The sequence below is a fragment of the Hippocampus zosterae genome, chromosome 20 (assembly GCF_025434085.1).
Source record: "Hippocampus zosterae strain Florida chromosome 20, ASM2543408v3, whole genome shotgun sequence".
Lineage (NCBI taxonomy): Eukaryota > Metazoa > Chordata > Actinopteri > Syngnathiformes > Syngnathidae > Hippocampus > Hippocampus zosterae.
In genome coordinates, this window is record NC_067470.1 from 2,474,699 (window position 1) to 2,496,016 (window position 21,318).

General features: G+C 50.4%; 1 protein-coding gene across 5 annotated transcripts; it reads left to right on the forward strand.

Annotated features, from left to right (window-relative positions):
- Positions 1-296: 296 nt before the first annotated feature.
- Positions 297-20,869, forward strand: LOC127593288 (disco-interacting protein 2 homolog C-like). Of its 5 annotated transcripts, none has more exons than XM_052054608.1 (38): positions 297-656; positions 5,708-5,779; positions 6,331-6,435; positions 6,967-7,092; positions 7,156-7,446; positions 7,529-7,651; positions 7,768-7,914; positions 8,513-8,632; positions 8,753-8,950; positions 9,032-9,123; positions 9,308-9,418; positions 9,657-9,780; positions 9,867-9,976; positions 10,167-10,269; positions 10,417-10,481; positions 10,893-10,986; positions 11,073-11,192; positions 11,494-11,608; positions 11,697-11,836; positions 12,735-12,871; positions 12,973-13,181; positions 13,285-13,399; positions 13,525-13,726; positions 14,144-14,244; positions 14,332-14,412; positions 14,556-14,679; positions 14,753-14,874; positions 15,203-15,314; positions 15,590-15,699; positions 15,824-15,954; positions 16,072-16,240; positions 16,326-16,496; positions 17,053-17,114; positions 17,198-17,255; positions 17,687-17,761; positions 17,836-18,010; positions 18,100-18,223; positions 18,516-20,869. In XM_052054608.1, exons 1-38 carry the CDS (start codon positions 578-580, stop codon positions 18,766-18,768), a joined length of 4,866 nt encoding a protein of 1,621 aa, XP_051910568.1. In that variant the 5' UTR covers positions 297-577; the 3' UTR covers positions 18,769-20,869. The 5 variants fall into 5 exon arrangements, with proteins under 5 accessions (XP_051910568.1, XP_051910569.1, XP_051910565.1 ...); XM_052054609.1 differs by having other exon boundaries at positions 7,177-7,446; XM_052054605.1 differs by having other exon boundaries at positions 14,144-14,412.
- Positions 20,870-21,318: the final 449 nt, after the last annotated feature.

Consider the following 21,318-nt stretch of genomic DNA (forward strand, 5'->3'; position numbering starts at 1 on the left):
TGTGTTACATTGGTTAAAAATTGTAGATCAAACGCACTTCTTTGGAATTAAAAGCTTTTTGTTTTAATTGTGGATCGTGTTTGTGGTATAAACAGAGAGCGAACAATTAATTCTGGTGGCACTTGGCTCTAAAAAGTTTCAAAACCTCTGTCGTCTGTCCACATGGCGATATCCACGTCACTGTTGACTCGGTGTGGTTGTCTGCAGCGCCCCCTGGCGGTGACGATCGACGCCGCATCCCCTCCTGTGCCTCGTCGTCGTCACGTGACCCCATTGGCAATCCAAGCAAAGCGGCAGCAAAGCTCGGCGAGCCTCCTCGTCCTCATCCTCATCCTCCCCATCCCCACCGCGAGGAGCGCGACCACCCGAGCCCCAGCCACTGCGCCGCGACGGACTTGAGCCATTCGAGGTCGGCGGACGCCATGACGGACCCCCGCTAAGAGGCGAGACTTTGCAGCCCCCTTTCTTTGTTCTCCTCGCTGGTCGTCGCGCGCGCCTTTCGCCGAGGAGGGAAGCGACTAGGAGGAGGAAGCCGGAGGAGGAGGCTGAAGGTGTTTTCACCGCGATACGAGGCGGAATGGCGGACCGAGAGGCGTCGCCGATACCGTTGGAGATCCGAGCCCGCCTGGCCGAGTTGGAGCTGGAGCTGTCAGAGGGTAAGACCACCCCTCAGCAACCCCACCCTCAATCAAAGCCCCCCCTGCTCTCTTATCTCATCGCCATCCGCACCGACACTAACGGAATTTAATTGTTAGAGCCCCCCCACCCTCTCCTCCTACTCCCGACTCCTTCCTCCTGCCCCTCCTCCACCGCCCGCCCGCCCGCCCGCTCCTCCCATCCAGATGTTTGTCAGGCACCGGCCCGGCCAGCTCCGTGCAGCAGGCCGACGGCGAGCCTCAGTCGGAGGGGGGGGCGGGGGGCGACGGCGAGCCTCGGTCCTGTTTGGCTCTTTGTCTGGTCCCCGCGAGTGAGGTCAACATACCCCCCCCCCCACCCGCAACACCCCCTCCCGGTTTGACCTTGAGATGTTGACACCGTCGTGCGAGGTTACCTGTGCACGTGCGTGTGCGCGATTGTGCGGGAGCGCGCATGTTGTTGGCATTGCGGATGCAGCGGATCGGCGCCGTTTATTTGGGCCTTCTGACGTCCGACATTTGAGGCTGGCTAGGCCTGCTCTGAGGAGGGGGATGCTGGAGGAGATTTTTCACCACCCCAATCCATCCCCTTTACTCCGCCTTTTCCCGCCACACACATGCACGGTGATCCTTGCATGCATGTGGAGCTCAGTCACAGCTGCTAGAACACACAACGAGCATCTCACATTGGAGCATTTGAGCCTTATATAATGGAAGCGACATATTTTATTCATCGTGGCTTGCACGGCCCAGAAACATACTGGTGATGATCTACCGCACACTTCCGGTGAGCACATCTTAAGTGTGTGCGTGTTGCAATAAAAATCACCCAGTCTGCAGAAAGTTTGTATTTAGTTATAGCTAGGGCTGTCCCAATCAAATTTCTTTGCACCCAAGTTAGTGGAGTCACTTGATTTGGAGAATTGGTTGAGTCTAATACCTGGACAATGCAAAGAGTGAGGCACAAGTTTGCTTGCCGCATAATAATTGACAGCGCTTCGACTTCTATTTGAAGACAAGTGGTTTGAATGAGTCACATTTGCTCACCTGTTGCTCTTTGAACCCTTCACTGAGCTGTTTGGCCCATAAGGTTCCCTTATGTGGTCTGTGCAAGGGCTGCGCCGCTGTGGGAGTGGTCAGAGCCGACTTCAATCGTGGCCATTTAAAGAGATTCCTTTCATTCTCTTCAAATGCTGTGTTTGCTCGTCGCACATTAGCATCTCAACATGGTGGAAGCACAAAGTGGACAATTGGAGAACGCGCACCCTCAGTCATTTGTGGCCCACCCATAGATGTGCCAGCCATTGAGATGATGTATAAATATAATACAATGATTCAGGCTTGATGCCCGCTGTTCACATATTTATGAATGGAATGCGCTGCATTGGACCAGCTGTCTAGCCTGCGCCGGTTTTAGACACAGCATGAGCGTAAGATTTCGATTGGCTTCCAGCCACCAAACTGTGACGCAGCCACGTGCATCTCCAAGTCCCTCCCTCTGCTGCGCCGGCCCGCCCAGCTCGGTGGATGCCGGTCTGCCAAATTGGCAAATGCTCAACAAGCCTTCCGACTAGTTTATTTAGACAACTTTATGAAGCCTTCACTGTGCCTTCGCCCCCTGGTGGTCGGCTAACTTCCGGTTCAGATGAATTGCTGAATATGAATACGCTGAGCCTGGATTTGAAATGTAAATATCACTGACGACTCATCGGCGAGCGTTGACGTGTTGGATTGTGTGATGAAATACTCCTGCTGGTATCAAGCCGCATGTGTGCTTTTGGACATTTGAGCGCTTTCATGTTTCTTTCGTTGCCTTGAATTTATGGATGAATGTGTGGCGGACGTCCTTGTTTGTTTCAGAGTTCTCATTCGTGATAAGAGTCTCAAGGTGGATGTTTCTCGTCACTGGAGATGACTCAGTCGCAACATATTTGGTGTTCCCCTAGTGACATGTCTCTTTAGGAAACGAGTCCCCCCGAAAGAGAGGCATTGAGGCGCGATGGGATTTGTCGATCGATGCTTGCCAAAGCTCACTTGTTGGTCTCTGAGAGACTCCGCCTCTTTTGGAAACCCCAAATATGAAAAACATGATTTTTTTGCTGGCTTGCCAAGTGCGATCATCTCCTTTTCTGGCCCTCGTGCACTGTGACTCAAAAGTCAGCGAGATCACTTTTTGATCACCTGAGGGTTTATTTTTCTCAACCTTTATTCAGCCAAGGCACCTGTTGAAAAATCTTACGTCACCTTACCAACCAAAAATGGCACAAAAATCATGTACGGTGTTTGCTTCGGTGTCAAGGAACTACATTAAAGTGCCTTTGTTGCTACCTTGGTGGTATGTTGATGCCAAGGAACTTCATCTTCATCTCCTGGCATCTGTCGGCAAAATGATCCTTTCTGGAGCGGTGTCTAATTGCCCGCGGGTGTACATTATTTGCAGCTGCACGCTGAAATATTGATGAGCTGGTCTTATTTTGCACACGGTGAAAATCGGTGCCTGTTGATGATGGACTTCGGCTTCACTCGGACTTCTACTCCTGCGTGAATGGCAACGGGCGCTCGATTGCGTTTGCCAAACATTTAAATGATTCCTCCTGTCACCCGTACGTCGCTGGCATTGACGACGATCGAACGGAGATACATTACTTTGTCCTAAAAGGAAAAAAATAATTTCGGGGCCAATTAAAGTGAAATTGGATAATTTCCTCCAGCGCGGCGGTTGATTTAATTAGCGCGTCTCCATGCTGCGTTTGAATTGCTCACCTGAAGCCTGTTTGAGTCACTCAAGTAAGGAGCAAAACGAGTTGATGCAGCTGCTTGAGAGTGTGCGGGTGTGTTTTTCGAGAGGCAAAGACACCATCTTTGTTCAGGGTGTTGGTGACTAATCCGCGAAACGCTCCGGTGGCCATGCGCCTCGACGTAGATGGACGAATGTGTGCGTGAACGCCAAAAAAAAAGAAAAGCTGGCGGTTTTTCCGGAGGACTTATTTTTTCCCAAAGTTTCCATCTGGTTAGGTTGTTTCCACTGACTGAAAGTGAGATGAAGTCTCTTTGCGAATATTTGGTCATGTTTAGTGAGAAAAAATAAATGTTGACATTTTTCTTTTGTTTTAATTCTTCTGAGGTAGTCGCAGCGTCCAATCACTAGTGAGCTGTTTTTTTTTAGAACACATGCTAAGCATGCTGTCCTTGTCAGAGTATGGACTATTACTATTATTATTATTAGCAAGTGCTCATCCCTCCCCTTTCTGCTCGCTGAAAGAGAAAAGGTAATTGAAGGCTCGTTTACAACTCTGCCATCAGCCAATCACATTCCGCCCTGCTTAAAAGCTCCTCATCCTGGTGAAAAAGACCAATCATCCAGATTTTCGACAACAACATCATGCGGCGATTGAAGGCAGCATCTGAGAGGCTGCGTCACGCCTCGTGCGCCGCGCGATGGGCGATATTTTCTTTTCATCTCCTCAAGTGCCATGCGGCTATTTTTACACTTCTTGACGTCTTGACCCATTGAATCACCAGCCAGGCCTACTTTGTTTTTCTGCTGACGCTTATGTAGCTTTGCGCGCGTGTGCGTGCGTGCGCGAGCCCGCGCGGGCTAATCAGCTAGCAGACGCTCTTCAGACCACACGGGTCCCAACATGTGAGCGTGACAGCCCAAGGTCCCAGTGCATGACGCATGCTTGTGTGTGTGTGTGTCTTGTTACCATGGAGCCGGTTTGCATGGTGTGTGTGTGATGTGATGAGAAAAAGGAGATCAAATAAAACAGGATGTCGATGCAGATGTGAGCAGGGAGGGAAACAAAGAGAAACAAGATGGAAGATAAAGCTGAAGATGCAGCGTCCGTTCTGGCTTTTTAAAAAAAAAAATTAATCACCACTTTGTTTTTCCTAATTGTACTCTGATGTTGACCAGCAACCAGTCCGTTGTTTGTCGACATGACCTGATGTTGAGTGGCGACCAGTTCAAGGTGTTGGCCACCTCTCAGCCAAAGTCGGCTGGGCTACGCTGTGGGTGACGTGTGTCCCTAAACAAGGACCAATTCATTCATTCATCTCATCTCGAAGTAAAACTCCTGTGCCATCGAATGCCTCTCAGACCGCAATGAGTACACACACACACACACACACACACACAGAGGATGCAGACGCACACGCATATGAACACGTTCCACATCCAAGATGGCCGCCTGGGCTGCGGCGGCCTTCTCCTGGAGAAACGTTGCTAGGCAACTCCCTCCCTGTTCCACACTGCGATGTTGGTGGAAGATGTCTTCTCCCTGTGGACCCGCTCGGTGTGTGTGCGTGCGTGCATGTGAATGTGTGTGGAAAAAAAAAATAATAAGGCCATCATCGAAGTTGATCAGAGACACACACACACACACCCGCACGCACGTCGTGAGAGATGCGTGGATGCCGACGCACTGTCATTGGCTAGTTTGTGGAGTCCAATCATGGCGCTCCTGTTATTGACACGATGTGCACTCGCACGGGATGACTGATGCTCCTCCTCCTCCTCCTCCCCCACCCTTCTCATGCTCCTCCTCTTCCCTCTCTTCCTTTTTCGACTTCTCTTCCTGCACTTCCTGTTCTGGCCCCCTCCCCTTTCTCATCCTCCCGACCCTTCCTCCTCCTTTTGCTCCTCGTGCGCTTTCACTCCTTTTTCCTCCACGCCCGCCTCTCAACTCCTCCTCTTCGTCCTTCCTCCCGCTCTTCCTCCTCTTGCATAGTTTATTAGCGGCGCCACCGAGGTTCTGTGTTGTTGTGGAGTCTCCGGATCAATAATTAGTCAAGCGGTGCGTTTAATGGAGTATGAGCGGCGGGATTATCTGTGTTAGTCCTGCTTGTTGCACCCGAGGGCTCGTCGAGTGGCCGGGACCATGTTCCCATGGCAACTTGGCCCAACGTCCCTCCAGTTGTCCTCGGTTTGGACCTTCGAGTACAAAGTCCTCTGCTCGCTCGTCCGTCCACATCCATTTTTCATCATCATCTCATTTTAATTTGTCACCTTTGAACCGCCCGGTGCGTGTCACTGATTGGCAGAGACGTTTTGTGTGTGTGTGTGTTTTCAGGCGACATCACTCAGAAGGGTTATGAGAAGAAGAGGTCCAAGCTGATCAGAGCGTTTGTTCCTCATGCTGGAGGTAATTTAGCCACCTCTGAACCCCCTCACTCTGCTAAAGTAGAAGGGACCCCCCACCCCCCAAAAAATGATATGTGGCCCCAATCAATTTGCAATCACGACAAACTACGACAGCGCTTGATTAGCCGTTTAGCCGCCGCCGTTAGCTGACGTAGGCGAATGCTCCCTGGAGCTCAGCTTGGGCCTGCTCTCCTGCACGGCGGGGTCTGCTCTTGATGCAAACAGCCAATCACCTTTTATTTGATTGATCACGGTTTTTTTTAGGCGTTTTATTGCTTTTTTTTCCTTGATCACTTATTTCATTTGATCAGTGCAGAAAAATGACAATTTTTCTGATAAATCATCTTCATGTTTTCCTTTTTTTTTTGCCGTGTGCTCTTCTGTTTTGAAACTTGTGTGCGGTTGTGCAAATGTTTGTGTGTCTGAATGTGTGTTTGTCCATGTGGTGGTTTGTGTGCGTGTGTGCGTGCGTGCGTGCGTTAATTTCGGTGTTTGTGTGGGTGTGTGCTTGCACGTGCGCGTGTTTGTGTGTTTGCGTGCTGCTCTCCGCAGGGATGGAAGGTCCAATGTCGCATCGGGTCCCTTTGGGCCCGCCCTCTGCCGCCCGCTTCCATCGACGGCGAACATCGGGCACCAGAGATGAACGCTACCGCTCAGGTAAAGAAAAAAAAAAATCCCGCTGTTATTTGTGTCTCATTAAAATTGGTCTCATTGGTCTCTGGTGATATCGGTGATAGAAAATCTGCTCTTCAAATTAGGATGAAACAGTTCTAGTTTTACTCCTCGAAACTTTCATATTGTCTGCTGCTCCCTTGTTTGGCAGAATCTTGTAGTGGAGAAGAGGCAGTAAAACAGCCCAAAATCCAGATGACAAAGGGGACTATTTTGCAAACTAGGTGCAGTGGAGAAGGGGCAGTAAAACAGCCCAAAATCCAGCTGACAAAGGGGATTATTTTGCAAACTAGGTGCAGTGGAGAAGAGGCAGTAAAACAGCCCGAAATCCAGATGACAAAGGGGACTATTTTGCAAACTAGGTGCCTGACTGTACAAATAAGTCTTAAGTCGAGATTTAAACATTACGACGGAGGTAGTCGCCATAATTTCTGCGCCAGTCGCAGAAAGGCGTAGAAGTGGACATGCTTTGTATTAATGTCACGTGACTGACGGACGCCTCTCTCTCTGTCCCAGACGTTCACACAGAGGCGGTCCAAGCCATGCTGGCGCGCCACGTGGAAAGGAAGGTGGCGGTGCCCATGCCGTCCAAACGTCGCTCCCTGGTCGTGCAGACCTCCATGGACGCGTACACGCCGCCAGGTGAGCGCACGCCGCACGGCGCCGCCGCGCACACGCACGCGACACGTGACTGACCCTCACTAGGCCTGTCGCCCTTGTGCTCAGACTCCTCGTCGGGTTCGGAGGAGGAGGCGGGCCCTTGCGACGACATGTCGAGCATGGAGCACTGGATGGGCCGGCCGTCCCAGCTCGGCCCCGCCCACCTGGGCTCCACCTCCTCCTCGTCTTCATCGACGCAAAGCGGCGGCAGCGGCAATGCCGGGCGTCTGGCCGACTCGCTGGCGCATGCGCACATCTCGCATCTGGCCCACTTGGGGCACACGCACGGAGGACCGGGACACCTGCAGCAGGGCCACCTAGCGCCCTCGCACCACGGTGACGCAATCGCACCAAAGTTTGCTAGCCTGATGCTAACGATGAAGGCATGTGACTCATGCGTTTGCGTTGGCACGCGCAGGCATCGGCCACCTATCTCTGAAGAGGAAAGGAGCGCTGAGCGTCGCTGAGAACGGAGGATCTTTGCGGCGCTCCTGCGAGTTTGGCTCCGATATGCTGTGGCCGCCGCCGCTGGAGTCTGACGGTACGCCCCGTACTTCCTCCTTCCCTCAGCTAGCCGATATCACCCTCACATAAAACCTCACGCCTGTGCAAACCGCAAAAAAATAAATACCGCTTCCGTCATTCTGCCCCTTCCAGAAAACCACTCGGGCCCGCCGGACGTGTCTGGCTACTCGTCAGACTCACCTCACTCCCACACGGAGCGCCATCCCATGTCCAACATGGGCACCATCGCCCGCAACACGCAGAAGTACGGCAACGCAGAGCGCATGGAAACCGGCGACGGTAAGAGCGCCGTACACAAATGCTCCATTTTTTTTTTCAGCTTTTCGATTTTTATTGTCGTCAACAGGGATCCGCGCAAAAGCGACATCATTCCCTTACTCACATAAAGGGGCGTCGCCCTTGATAGCTTGACTCAAGCGGCAGCTGCTTCTTCTTCTGTGGGCTTTAGTAGCATTTGGCACAGCAGCTTGACTCATTCAGTACCAGCCAATTCTGGACCAAGTCTGAAAAGACGTTTAAAAACGTCTTTGGGAGTGAATGGAAAAATAGTGTAAGAGCGCCACCTACTGATGTTGTTGTGAAGTATACTAGCGCTATCTAGTGGTGGGGGTCTGAAACGGATTGGTATCTCTGATTTTTACTTGTATTTTAAGACAAAGATTTCAGCCTAAACAATGGCACCTGTAACTCAAGGCCACGTTGTATACTAGTTTGATGCCTTGCTCAAGGGCACCACTACAATATCTTCTCTGCGCTAAGCCTCCAACTCTCCGACTTGCGTAATAAGTGGTTATATCCACGACGGTGGCAGGTTCACCCGAGGCCAACAGTGCGGCACGGTGACTCTCATCGCAATTTTTGTTTTTTGCCTTGGCAGGCGTCCCGGTCAGCAGTCGCGTGTCGGCCAAGATCCAGCAGCTTGTCAACACGCTCAAGCAACCTCGCCGGCCGCCGCTACGCGAGTTCTTCGTCGATGACTTTGACGAACTTCTGGAAGGTTAGAAGTCACAAATTCCAAATAGGTGACACAAAATGTCGCCGCAGGAGTGCTGAAAATATTTTGGAGAAGGAAAATCTGACAAATCAGACAAACGTACAATTGTCTACTTGTGTCCAGTCCAACAGCCGGACCCCAATCAGCCTCGCCCCGAGGGGGCGGAGATGATGCCGGTGCGAGGTGACTCCCTGGGGGTGGTCACCAACTGGCCGCCTTCGCTGGAGGCCGCCCTCCAACGCTGGGGCACCATCTCCCCGAAAGCCCCCTGCCTTACCAGTCTGGACACGGCGGGCAAGCCTCTCTACGTGCTCACTTACGGTAGGTGGGCAGGCGGGCATGCCCCCCCCAACCCCCATCCCAATCTTTCAAGCCTCACGATGTGCGTACGTGTGCATGCAGGGAAGCTGTGGTCGCGCAGCATCAAGCTAGCTTACAACATCCTCCACAAGTTGGGCAGCAAGCAGGAGCCCATGGTGCGGCCCGGAGACAGGGTGAGGGCCGCGTCTCATTTCTTTCTTTCTTTCAACCTCCTGTTTGAAAAATACACTCGCAGGCCAGTGAGTTTGGGCAATTTTTGGGCTTGTTTTTTTTTTTTCCTAATCCCCTGAAAAAAAAAAATTCACCCATGAGCTGCATATACTTTTTGGAAATGACACCCTCACTCTCCACCCGCAGGTGGCGCTGGTGTTCCCCAACAACGACCCGGTGGCCTTCGTGGTGGCGTTCTATGGCTGCCTGCTGGCCGAGGTGGTCCCGGTTCCCATCGAGGTGCCCCTCAGCCGCAAGGTAACGCAAAAAAATATCTATTCAATGCGCCGCTAGTGGCGGGCGTACGGACGGCCTTTGAGCGTCACCGCTGTCAGAAACGGTTTCTTTGAAAGCCACTCCCACTGCGGGCCTGCGTCGCCGTGGTTACAGAGCGCTGAAAGCTTCTTCCCACCTGCGCGAAGTCACGCGTGTGCCACAGATGGACAAATGCGCCGTCAGTTTCACATAAAACCTTCTTCCGCGTGCCCTCGCATAGGATGCGGGAAGTCAGCAGATCGGTTTCCTGCTGGGAAGCTGCGGCGTCACCGTGGCGCTGACCAGTGACGCCTGCCATAAGGGGCTCCCCAAGAGCGCCACGGGGGAGATTCCACAATTCAAAGGTAAGTCCATTTTAAACGTCTGTGATTTATCGCCGCACGTGTCCGGGCAAACTTTGAGTCCCGTCGCCGCTTTTACGCGTGCGCAGGTTGGCCCAAACTGCTGTGGTTCGTCACCGAGTCCAAGCACCTGTCCAAGCCGCCCAGAGACTGGTTCCCTCACATTAAGGACGCAAACAACGACACGGCTTACATTGAGGTGCACGAAAGGAAAATCACAATTGACATGAGCAAAAAAAAAAAATAATAATTTATTCGGCCATCATTTGGGAGAACTGTTTCATCCGTGTGCGCGGTCGTTAACTCATTCACTCCCAAAGACGTTTTTAAACGTCTTTTCAGACTTTTGGTCTGGTACTGAATGAGTTCATGTTGTACCTTTTTTCCAGTATAAAACGTGCAAAGACGGCAGCGTGCTGGGCGTCACGGTGACCAGGATCGCTCTGCTCACGCACTGCCAGGCCCTCACGCAGTCCTGCTGCTACACTGAGGGTGAGACGCGTACAACCAACTATTCATGGGTTTCAAGGTCCCTTTTTGACACAAAATGCACACAGAGAACCCCTCCCCCCTCCTCCAACCGCCCTTCCCCTCCGATGGCTGCATAGTAACCTTCGGAACACATCTCTCCTCCCGCAGCCGAGACCATCGTCAACGTTCTGGACTTCAAGAAGGACGTGGGATTGTGGCACGGCATCCTGACGGTGATAACTTCACTTTTTTAAAAAAGCATTTGAGTCATCGCAAAAGCAAGCAAATCCGAAAGAAAATATCAAGTTGTTTCTTTTCACAGAATGCTCACTCTCCGCTTTTTTGTTGTTGTCAGAAACTGGGCATTTTTGTTGAAACCCAATCATTATTCAACTGCTAACTAAAGAACTGGAAAAGCTAGAATTATTTTTTTTTTCTGGTTGAAAGGAGCAAGTCTCCCCTTTCTTGGGGCGGTTTCGTTTGCACAATCAGTCAAAACTCAAAGGGCTTAAACCGGGAATGTTTCATGTTCTTTTTCTTTCATGTGTCGGTTGGGCCACTCATAAATCAAGACGATGTCTCCTCTGCCAACACGGCGCTAATGTGCTGCGTGCGTGCGTGTGTGTGTTTGTGTGTGTGTGCAGAGCGTGATGAACATGATGCACGTGATCAGCGTGCCTTACTCGCTGATGAAGGTCAACCCTCTATCATGGATCCAGAAAGTGTGCCAGTACAAAGGTGAGCTTGGAAAACGTCACTCGGAGCGCCGACTTCACCTGTCCGTCAAATACATGACATATGTGTGTGTGTGTGTGTCGCTGCAGCCAAAGTGTCCTGTGTGAAGTCCAGGGACATGCACTGGGCTCTGGTGGCCCACAAGGACCAGAAGGACATCAACCTGAGCTCCCTGCGCATGCTTCTCGTGGCCGACGGTTCCAACCCTTGTAATTCCCGTTTGATGTCATTTAAAGTGTTATAAAAATTCCTCGTTTTAATGACAGCCACTTCGCAGCTTAATGGAGTCTTGGCAGATTCATGAGTTTCAATGCGGCTCTTCTTGCGTTGGTGTTCTTTCACTTCAAAATTGACTGCGGTGACTAGATATTAGATTAGATTCTATTGTGAGTTTTGGCCATTCACTGTTCTTGTGACAGAACAGCAAGGTTGGACATTGAAAAATGGACAAAAAGAGTCACCTGTGCAGATGGTTGTTGAACCCCAGCGCATTCTTCTCATTCCTCTCAGGGTCCATCTCGTCGTGCGACGCGTTCCTCAACGTCTTTCAGACCAAAGGCCTGCGAGCGGAGGTCATCTGTCCCTGCGCCAGTTCGCCCGAGGCTCTGACGGTCGCCATCAGGAGGTACGCACACACACATGTACGGTCCATATGCAAAAGACTGCAAACTTAGGCATTCCGTGTGTGTATTTGTGTGTGTGTGTGTTTACAGGCCAGCGGAGGACAGCAGCCAGCCACCAGGTCGCGGCGTGCTGTCCATGCAGGGTCTCAGTTACGGAGTGGTCCGCGTGGACACGGAGGAGCGTCTCTCTGTCCTCACCGTGCAGGACGTCGGGACGGTGATGCCAGGAGGTACGTTTCTTGGTTGTTTTTTTTTGCATCACTGATTAAAAATAAAATAAAATAAAAAAATAGTTGAGTATAATTGGTCAATTTGTTTCATAGCACATAATAATAAACCATATTAGAAAAAAAAATCCATCGCCAGTAACATTTTGTGAAATTGATTTCATCAAGTAATTACCGTATGGCCCGAATATTAGACGGCCCCGATTATAAGACAACCCCCTCTTTTTCAAGACTCAAATTTGAAAAAAAAGACTTTTTGAACACCAAATAAATTTTTATACAAAAAATATTACAGTCCATCCGAAACAAATGATTATAACAATATATTTGAGAGAAAAAGCATCTTGAAGTTTACATCATAACTTCTCCTCAGCTGCCAGTTAACCTGGCCGATCTTCGACCCACTTTTCTCCAGATTGTCGCTACGTTTCTCCATTTTCTGTTCTCTCTTCTATTATTTCCTTCTCTTTTCTTTCTTAGCGCTATTTTTTATTTTTCTTCTTTGTGCTATCGCTATTTTTATTTTTATTCTTCGTGACAGGGGTTCGCTTTGGCCCTGGGGAGTCAAGTTCAGCATTCGCTTCAATGATATCTGTCGCCATCTAGCGTCGTGAGTGGGTATAACGTCTAGACCCCGAATATCAGACGATCCCCACCTTCTTATTTCAATGCAATGCGTCTTATATTCGGGCCAATACGGTAACTAATAATTCAATAGATTGTGTAAAATTGAAATGTACCATTAAATCATGTACAATATTAAATTAACTTCTACAAAATGAACTCCTTTTCATAGCTTGCGTACACATTGCAAGTTATTTATTCCAAATCGGTCTCATTGGCTGTACATCGGCACAAAACTTAAATGGCGTTGTGACTCGGGTGTGCGGCGCTCATCCAGGGCTGGTGTGCGTGGTGAAGCCCGAAGGCGTCCCTCAGCTCTGTCAGACGGACGAGATTGGCGAGCTGTGCGTGTGCGCCATCGCCACCGGCACGTCCTACTACGGCCTCACCGGCATGACCAAGAACACCTTCGAGGTCAGCTCATCCCTTCCATCGTCGGTCTTTTCCGCCTCCAACCCAAACTTGCGACCGATCTTGAGATCAAAGAAATGACGCTGACACATTTGCCCCGCAAGGTGTACCCGGTGAGCGGCGGCGGCGGGCTGGTGAGCGAGTACGCCTTCGTGCGGACCGGCCTGCTGGGCTTCATTGGACCCGGCGGCCTGGTCTTCATCACAGGCAAGATGGACGGCCTCATCATGGTCAGCGGGCGCCGGCACAACGCCGACGACGTCGTGGCCACGGCCTTGGCGGTGGAGCCCATGAAGTTCGTCTACAGGGGAAGGTGAGCCCCCCCCCCCCCGCGAGTCACATTGACGCCAACAAGCTCCCGGCAAGCGGCCGGATGCCGACGGCATTTAATAACGGTTGTGCTGCCGCCATTGCAGGATAGCCGTTTTCTCCGTGACCGTCCTGAGGGACGAGCGGATCGTGGTGGTGGCCGAGCAGCGGCCGGACTCCACCGAGGAAGACAGCTTCCAGTGGATGAGTCGCGTCCTGCAGGTAAGAGGCCGCGCGCTGCCTTCAAGTTCACCGACAGTACGCCGCAAACGCTTCTCACGTGGCCTAGAGATTTTCATGAATGGTCCCCACACACCCTCCTCCCCCCCGCCCAACCCACCTGCCAGGCAATCGACAGCATCCACGGCGTGGGCGTCTTCTGTTTGGCTCTGGTTCCGGCCAACACGTTGCCCAAGACTCCGCTGGGCGGCATCCACCTGTCTGAGATCAAGCAGCTGTACCTGGAGGGGGGACTGCACCCCTGCAACGTCCTCATGTGCCCCCACACCTGCGTCAGCAACCTTCCCAAGCCTCGACAGAAGCAGCCAGGTGGGAACCACGCTCGTGTCTGAATAAGTGTGTGTGTGTGTGTGTTTATTCCGTTACCTTTACTTAGTTTCTAAGTGCAGGTTTGTTACTTTTTATTTTTTTAATGCTTTGTTTTAAGGTTTATTTTTTGTTTTAGTGTTAGTTTTAGTTTTTTTTAATATATGTGGGGGGAAAAAAGGTCTTGTTCCTCTTTATTTTTTTTAAATGCTTTGTTTTAAAGGTTTTTTTTGATTTAGTGTTAGTTTTAGTTTTTTAATATATGTGGTAAAATAAAATTTTCAAAAAAGGTCGCAACGTACTTCTATATAATTCTAGGAAGATCTAGTTTCTGCAAATTTTCATTTTCACCAAAACATTTTTATTTTGAAGTGTCGAGGGATGCCTGTTTGTCTTCTTGATTGTGGGCGTGGGTTGCAGAAATCGGCCCCGCCTCCGTGATGGTGGGCAATCTGGTGTCAGGCAAGCGGATCGCTCAGGCGAGCGGGAGAGATCTGGGACAGACGGATGACAACGACCAGGTGAGACGAATCATCTCAATAGAATTTTTATGTTGTTGTTCTTCCTCGACATCCTTTCCACTCTCAACTCACTTCCTGGGTACGCAGTTCCTGTTCCTGTCAGAGGTTTTGCAGTGGCGAGCTCAAACAACACCTGACCACATTCTCTACACTCTGCTCAGCTCTCGGGTAAGGACGCCACTCCAGGATGCGCCTCGACGATTACTGTGATAGTCCGACCTCCTCAAATGTCTTGATGGGCGGGTCATAAACGGATGTGGCGCTCACTCGTCTGCGGTTTTGAAAGCTGCGCTTCCCTCTGCCTCCACCAGGGGGCAGTCTCCAACTCCCTCACCTGCCTGCAGCTCCACAAGCGGGCAGAGCGAGTGGCGGCTCTGCTAATGGAGCGCGGCGGCCTGCAGGAAGGAGACCACGTGGCTCTGGTCTACCCACCCGGTAGGAACCGCTCCACTGATCCGGTTTTGAAACTCCCGAATTCCCCGCTGACCCCACGCAACGGCCCCCGCAGGTATCGACCTGATCGCCGCCTTCTACGGCGCGCTGTACGCCGGCTGCGTCCCCATCACAGTGCGACCGCCCCACCCGCAGAACATCTCCACCACGCTGCCCACCGTCAAGATGATCGTGGAGGTCTGACCGGAGGCAGGACATGTACTTCCGGGTGGCACGAGCTTTGGCTTATTCATTTATGAAAATCACTCGATTTCAACCTTCTCACCCACAGATGCTGGATTTTTTTATTTTTCATTTGGTTTATTTATATTATTTGTTGATTTTAATTGGGGGAGGGGGAACCCTATCAGGTGGCTGAACCTTTGTTTCACTTTTAGATAAATCAACTTTAGTCAATTGCTTTCTGCCCCGCCGGAAGTTCCCTGCTGCTCGTTGTTTTTTCGAAAAAGATTCTTTTGCGGCGCGCAGCACTTACGAGCCGTGTCATCCCCCGCCCCCGCTGCAGGTTAGCCAATCGGCCTGCGTGATGACCACGGCCGTCATTTGCAAGCTGCTCCGCTCCAAAGAGGCCACGGCCACCGTGGACATCAGAAATTGGCCGCCTGTCCTGGACACTGGTAACACACACACACACACACACGGGTTTTTTGTTGTTGGGTTTTTTGGTGGTGTGTCTGAACTCATGTCTTATTTTTCTGGTGATGTTTTACTTTTAGTTCATGAATTTGAAAACTGATTATCTGTACTTTCGACCTGATTGAAATGAGCATCGTGGCCCTCGAGGGCCGAAATTTGACATCCAATTTTTCATTTTTTTTTTAAACTCTCAAAAAATGGATTCCATGACCAAACAGCTCAGCAACCTTTTCCTCCCTTTGTGTGCGCGCTGCAGACGACCTGCCAAAGAAGAAACCTCCGGCATTGTACAAACCCAGCAACCCTGACGGTTTGGCATATTTGGACTTCAGCGTGTCCACCACCGGCATGCTGGCGGGCGTCCAGGTCAGTTCATGACCCCGACCGGCCTCAACATCATTTAGGGGGTCCCCGTTGTCCCTTTCATGCTGGCTTCAAACATTCCCATCATCCGAGCCCTCGTGTCTCCCCTCGCCACCTCCACTGACAGATGTCCCATAATGCCGTGGGAGCGTTCTGCCGCTCTGTGAAGCTGCAGTGTGAGTTGTACCCGTCAAGAGAGGTGGCCATCTGCCTCGACCCGTACTGCGGCCTCGGCTTCGTCCTCTGGTGTCTCTGCAGGTTGGGCCTCGCTTATTCTGTCGCTTAACTCGGTTTTCCACCCTTTTCTATGACTGCTGGCATGACAACCATTCGCTTTCAACGTGTGTGTGTGTGTGTGTGTGTGTGTGCGTGCAGTGTCTACTCAGGCCACCAGTCCATCCTGATCCCGCCAGTGGAGCTGGAGTCCAACCCGGCGCTGTGGCTGCTGGCCGTCAGCCAGTTGCGGGTGCGAGACACCTTCTGCTCCTACAGCGTCATGGAGCTTTGCACCAAAGGTCTCGGCCTGCAAACCGAAACCCTCAAGGTGAGTTCCTGTCTCGTCACAGCCGCCGCTCGGACGCGCGAGGTCACGCGATGCTGAGGCGGCTTGCGGTTTTTACTTCGCGCAGGCCCGTGGTCTGGACCTGTCGCGGGTGCGGGCGTGTGTGGTGGTGGCCGAGGAGAGGCCCAGGATGTCCCTCACGCTCTCCTTCTCCAAACTCTTCAAAGATCTCGGCCTGCACCCGCGTTCGGTCAGCACAGCCTTTGGCTGCAGGGTCAACCTGGCCATCTGCTTGCAGGTAAATATACGCCATGCACTGAGTGTGTGTGTGTGGGGGGGGGGGAGTGAGGGAGAGAGACAAAAACAATACATTTTGATTAAAAAATAGCGCCATCTGGTGGTATTTTGTTTTAAGATACTATGCGAGGTTTTCCTTTATTATGGCGCAGCTGCACATGGGATGTGGTGGCGCCCCGATGGCTCGCAAAGCCTTCCCTGTGCAGGTGGACTGTTATGATCTGATCTAATTTGACTTGATGACCCCAAAAAATGGATGCCGGATCATTTCATGAGGAGGAAAAAAATTATACTGGGATTTATGATGCCAGTTGCTAACCATCAAAAATACTAATTACACCCAAATGCTCACCACCCCAAAAAACGGCCTGGTTCCTGGGCCAGACCCATTAAAACACACATACTGTATAACTACAGTTGTTTTGAGTCGTTTGTTCTGTTTATTTATTTTATTTTATTTTTATGGCTAGGACAGATTTTGTCGTTTCAATGAATTTCATTGGCAAAAGTTGACTGCAGCGTAAATGTTGGCTTATTATTATTTTCATCGTGCGCAGGGCACGTCAGGACCGGACCCCACCACGGTCTATGTGGACATGAGGGCACTGCGCCATGACAGGTCAGACCGTTTTCTTGTCCAAGTGTCTCCTCTTGATTATGAAAAGGCGTGTGACCGTCAAAACGCGTGTGCGTGTGTTTCAGGGTGCGTCTGGTGGAGAGAGGTTCTCCTCACAGTCTCCCTCTGATGGAATCCGGAAAGGTCAGCACACCCGCACAAACACTTTTTTTTTTTTTTTTGCTGCTCGGTCGAGTGGATCAGTCGAGAGGAGATACTTGAGATTTTTGTTGAAAAAAAAAAAAAAGCCGGATGCCATCCATTTTCCCAGCAAGAGTTAAATGTCAAGAGTATTTGCGGCGTGGACGACGTGTCCTCACACAGTCAAGTGACTCAAACCCATCTGTGATAAACAATCTCCTCGCCCCGCCTGCTCGTCTGCACATACGAGGGCTACGGGCACGCTGCCCGTTCTCAAACACGGCATGCGTGTGCGCTCCACACTCAAGAAGACCCCGCCTCTTTATTTCTTTCTTTCTTTGTGTTTCATAATAACCCGCATCTGATGAATTTGTGGCACTAACCATGGCAACGCCACATCTGTCTCTCTCTTGATGTGTTTTTTTTTTTTTTAGATCCTGCCTGGAGTTCGCATCATTATCGCCAACCCCGAGACCAAAGGCCCTCTGGGGGACTCGCACCTGGGAGAGGTGCTATCATCAGACCCGTGGCCGCTGCCACCTGGTGGCGGGGCTGACCTCTCTCCTCGTTCTTCTCGCCTCAGATCTGGGTGCACAGCGCCCACAACGGCAGCGGCTACTACAGCGGCTACGGCGAGGAGGTCCTGCAGTCGGACCACTTCAACTCCAGGCTGAGCTTCGGCGACACGCAGACCGTTTGGGCCCGGACGGGCTACCTGGGCTTCCTCCGCCGCACCGAGCTCACCGACGCCAACGGAGGTTAGCCTTCGCCGCCTGCCTGCTTTCCAAAACTCAAGTGTGGCCCACGAGAGGTTTTCCAACGCGGCCGCTGTGTGTGTGCGCGGCAGAGAGACACGACGCTTTGTTTGTGGTGGGCGCCCTGGAGGAGGCCATGGAGCTGCGGGGGATGCGCTACCACCCCATCGACATCGAGACGTCTGTCATCCGCGCGCATAAGAGCATCATGGAGTGGTACGTCGCCACCATTGCGCCACACTTAATGCCGTCATACCTCAAGCTGACCGCGCGTCGCGCGATGTGCCTGAACTAGACGTAACTCGACTCAACTCAAGCCCCGCCCCAAATAGTGCACATACGCAAGTATTACCGGCAAACTGTGAAGCCACAGACTTACTCTCAGAAAAAGTTCCCCTCAATTAAGCAATATGCCGCGGGTGCGTATAAGCTGTACTTCGTTGGCCCTCTACATATTGCGCAAGGTTGCAGCTCAGCTTACCTAACGAGCTCACGCTTGTTCCCCCAGTGCCGTGTTCCCGTGGACCAACCTGCTGGTGGTGGTGGTGGAGCTGGAGGGCTCGGAGCAGGAGGCGCTGGACCTAGTTCCCATGGTGACCAAGGCGGTGCTGGAGGAGCATTACCTGATTGTGGGCGTGGTGGTGGTGACCGACATTGGGGTCATCCCCATCAACTCGCGCGGCGAAAAACAGCGGATGCACCTGCGCGACGGCTTCCTGCAGGACCAGCTGGACCCCATCTACGTGGCCTACAACATGTAGCGTGCACGTGCGTGCGTGTGTGTGTGCGTGTGTGTGTGTGCGCTCTCCACTTGTCGCTTTTGTCCCTCGTTAGTTGACTGAGCGCGCCGCTAACGTCGTGCGCGTGACCGCCGCCAGGGAAGCTTCGTGGTAACGGAAGGGAAACCCGCAAGGAGCCTCTTGTAAAAAATATAAATATTGTACATTGACATAACAATCTATATGGAGAGGAAGCGAAAAGACCAGGAGGTGTCGAGTAGCCCCAATATGCAGCCCTCTCACCACCCCAGCAGACCGCGTGTGTGCGCATGTGTGTGTGGATGTGTGTGTGTTTGTGTGTGAGTGAGTGAGTGAGACAGGGACATTTGGTGTCGCTTCAGTGGGAATTTGAAGGGATTTTAGCTACCATCAACTACGGTTGTAAAATTGCGCTAATTTTGGAGTCGGAAACTTTCTCTGGGTATAAAACCAGGAATTTTTGCAAGTTGGAAGACTTTTTTTGGGGGGGGGGAAATCATGCAAAATAAGTTGATTTTACTCCTTTTAGGCAGAGTGGTGCCTTGAGATGTGAGCATTGTGTGGCACCTCCCCAGTAAGCAAAAAGTTGTCCAAAAAAGGCTTCCAGCTGTTTCATGCCAATCCCATTTTAAGTTTACTCAAAAGCTAAACTGAGAACAAAAACAATGACACTTTCGATATTTAAAACAGCAGTTGTGGTTTTAGAAAACAATTCTCACGGGTACATATATTGTTTATCCTCTGCAAAAAATGAAGACTATTACAGCAGTCAGAATAGAAGAAGTACTCTTCTTCGCTTGAGTCTGCATGATTGTGGTACTGTACTGCCTCCGTGTGGTCAAGGCGGGCACACCAGAAGGAGCAGCACAATGAATTCGATTGCAGCATTTCATCAGAATGAAGATATTGTTTTATTCTTTACATTCTATCTAATTATGTTGTTACACAATGTTCTTGGAAACTACAACATGCTATTTTTCCTCTTTTGAATTCCATTTCTGAGGAATGAAAAGGCTGGCGCAATTCGCGAGTGTAATGCCCCCCGCATGTGGGCAAAGAGAGCATTGTTTTGCATGGGTGTCTGCTTATAACAAAACAAAATATTGATATTGATGTTTTGACATGAGATCTTGCCATTTCATTCCCATGGGCTAAGCTAACACTGTAGCAATAGGATACCCCAAAGTTGTATGTGCGACACGCTGAACAAAGGGAAGCCTGTCCACACTTTGGCGGCCGACACTTTATTTTCTCTGAGCCAACAACTAGTTTGTCCTCATTTCCTTTGCCAGCTGAAAAAAAGACTTTATTTTCCCCATGGAAAACAGTTGATGCAGTTGGCTTGTTGTTTTAAAAAGCTGCATCACGGCAAAATATCTGTTTTTAGTCTTCGTCATATTGCCCCATTTTGTTGAACGCTAACCTTTTTGCAATGAAATGAAACACTAACTTTTAAGAGTTCATTTCTCCTCACCACCTTCGAAATCATTTTGACCAAGACGAGTATCTTTAGTAGTCGTGTGGTTGCGTGTTTTGCTACAAAACACTTTGCTGTGTCTTACGTGCACTAACTCAGATGTTTTATTCAAAGTCTAGAAAAGAATGAAGACGATTAAAGATGAATATTTATTACAAATAAAAACTTTATTGTCAGTCCATCCCGAAAAGGTGGAGGTGTTGGTGTTGGCTAGCTTTGCGCTGTTAGCGTAGTTAGCAGTATGCCGCGGACTGTGACGCAGATTATGTAGAATATTTTCAATATGTGTCATCAAGTCTTTTATTTCATCACCGACAGGAAGGGGAAGCGAGGATGTCTTTATGCATATCAGCTAGTTCAGCGATGCTAGCGGTTTTAGCCTCCGTGTGTGTTCAAGCGCGACAAAGGACGTCCCATCAAGTGTGTTTGTGAGTGTGTGTGTGTCTGCGTGCGTGTGCTTGAGAGTGTATTGTATGTAAATAGTGTTGATTTTGTACGGTACAAATGTGTGTGACTTGTTTTGTACACATGACTTAAAAAAGATGAAATGACACTTTTATAAGAGTCGTCTACTGGCTCACGTCACACTAAACAAGTGCAATAAAGTGCTTTGATTGGCTAAAGAGACTCCGCCTTCAAGGTGTACTTGTGATCACGTGACCACTCGAAAGAAGACATTTGAAACATTTAGCCTGTAAAAAAAAAAGATAGATTTGTTTACACCGTGTTTTTAGCTACTTTACTGGTGCAGATAAGTGAAAGGAAAAAAAAGCACGAAATGTGGCATTTTAAATCGCACTCGGGCGGGCCATGCACATTTCCAAGATGGCAGCCCGAAAAAAATCCAGGTATTTGTATGCTGGAGCTCCACAGGTACCAAAATGTCAACAAAAGCCATATATTTATGTTCGAGTGTAATGCGTTTAGATATTTCTTGCACTCTTCGGTGTTTACGAGTACCAATATACTTTAATCTCAAAACATCCGCAATGCCGAACTTGATATTCAACTTCAGTCGATTTATTGGCCTGAAAATGAATACATTTTGATTAAGAAAGGAACAAATCTCGGATTGT

Excerpts from the sequence above, each read along its gene's own strand:
- LOC127593288 (XM_052054605.1), top strand. The coding sequence starts at position 578 with ATGGCGGACCGAGAGGCGTCGCCGATACCGTTGGAGATCCGAGCCCGC. Across the intron at positions 9,419-9,656 it reads AGGTGCCCCTCAGCCGCAAG|GATGCGGGAAGTCAGCAGAT; the intron begins GTAACGCAAAAA and ends GCCCTCGCATAG. Across the intron at positions 11,193-11,493 it reads GGCCGACGGTTCCAACCCTT|GGTCCATCTCGTCGTGCGAC; the intron begins GTAATTCCCGTT and ends CATTCCTCTCAG.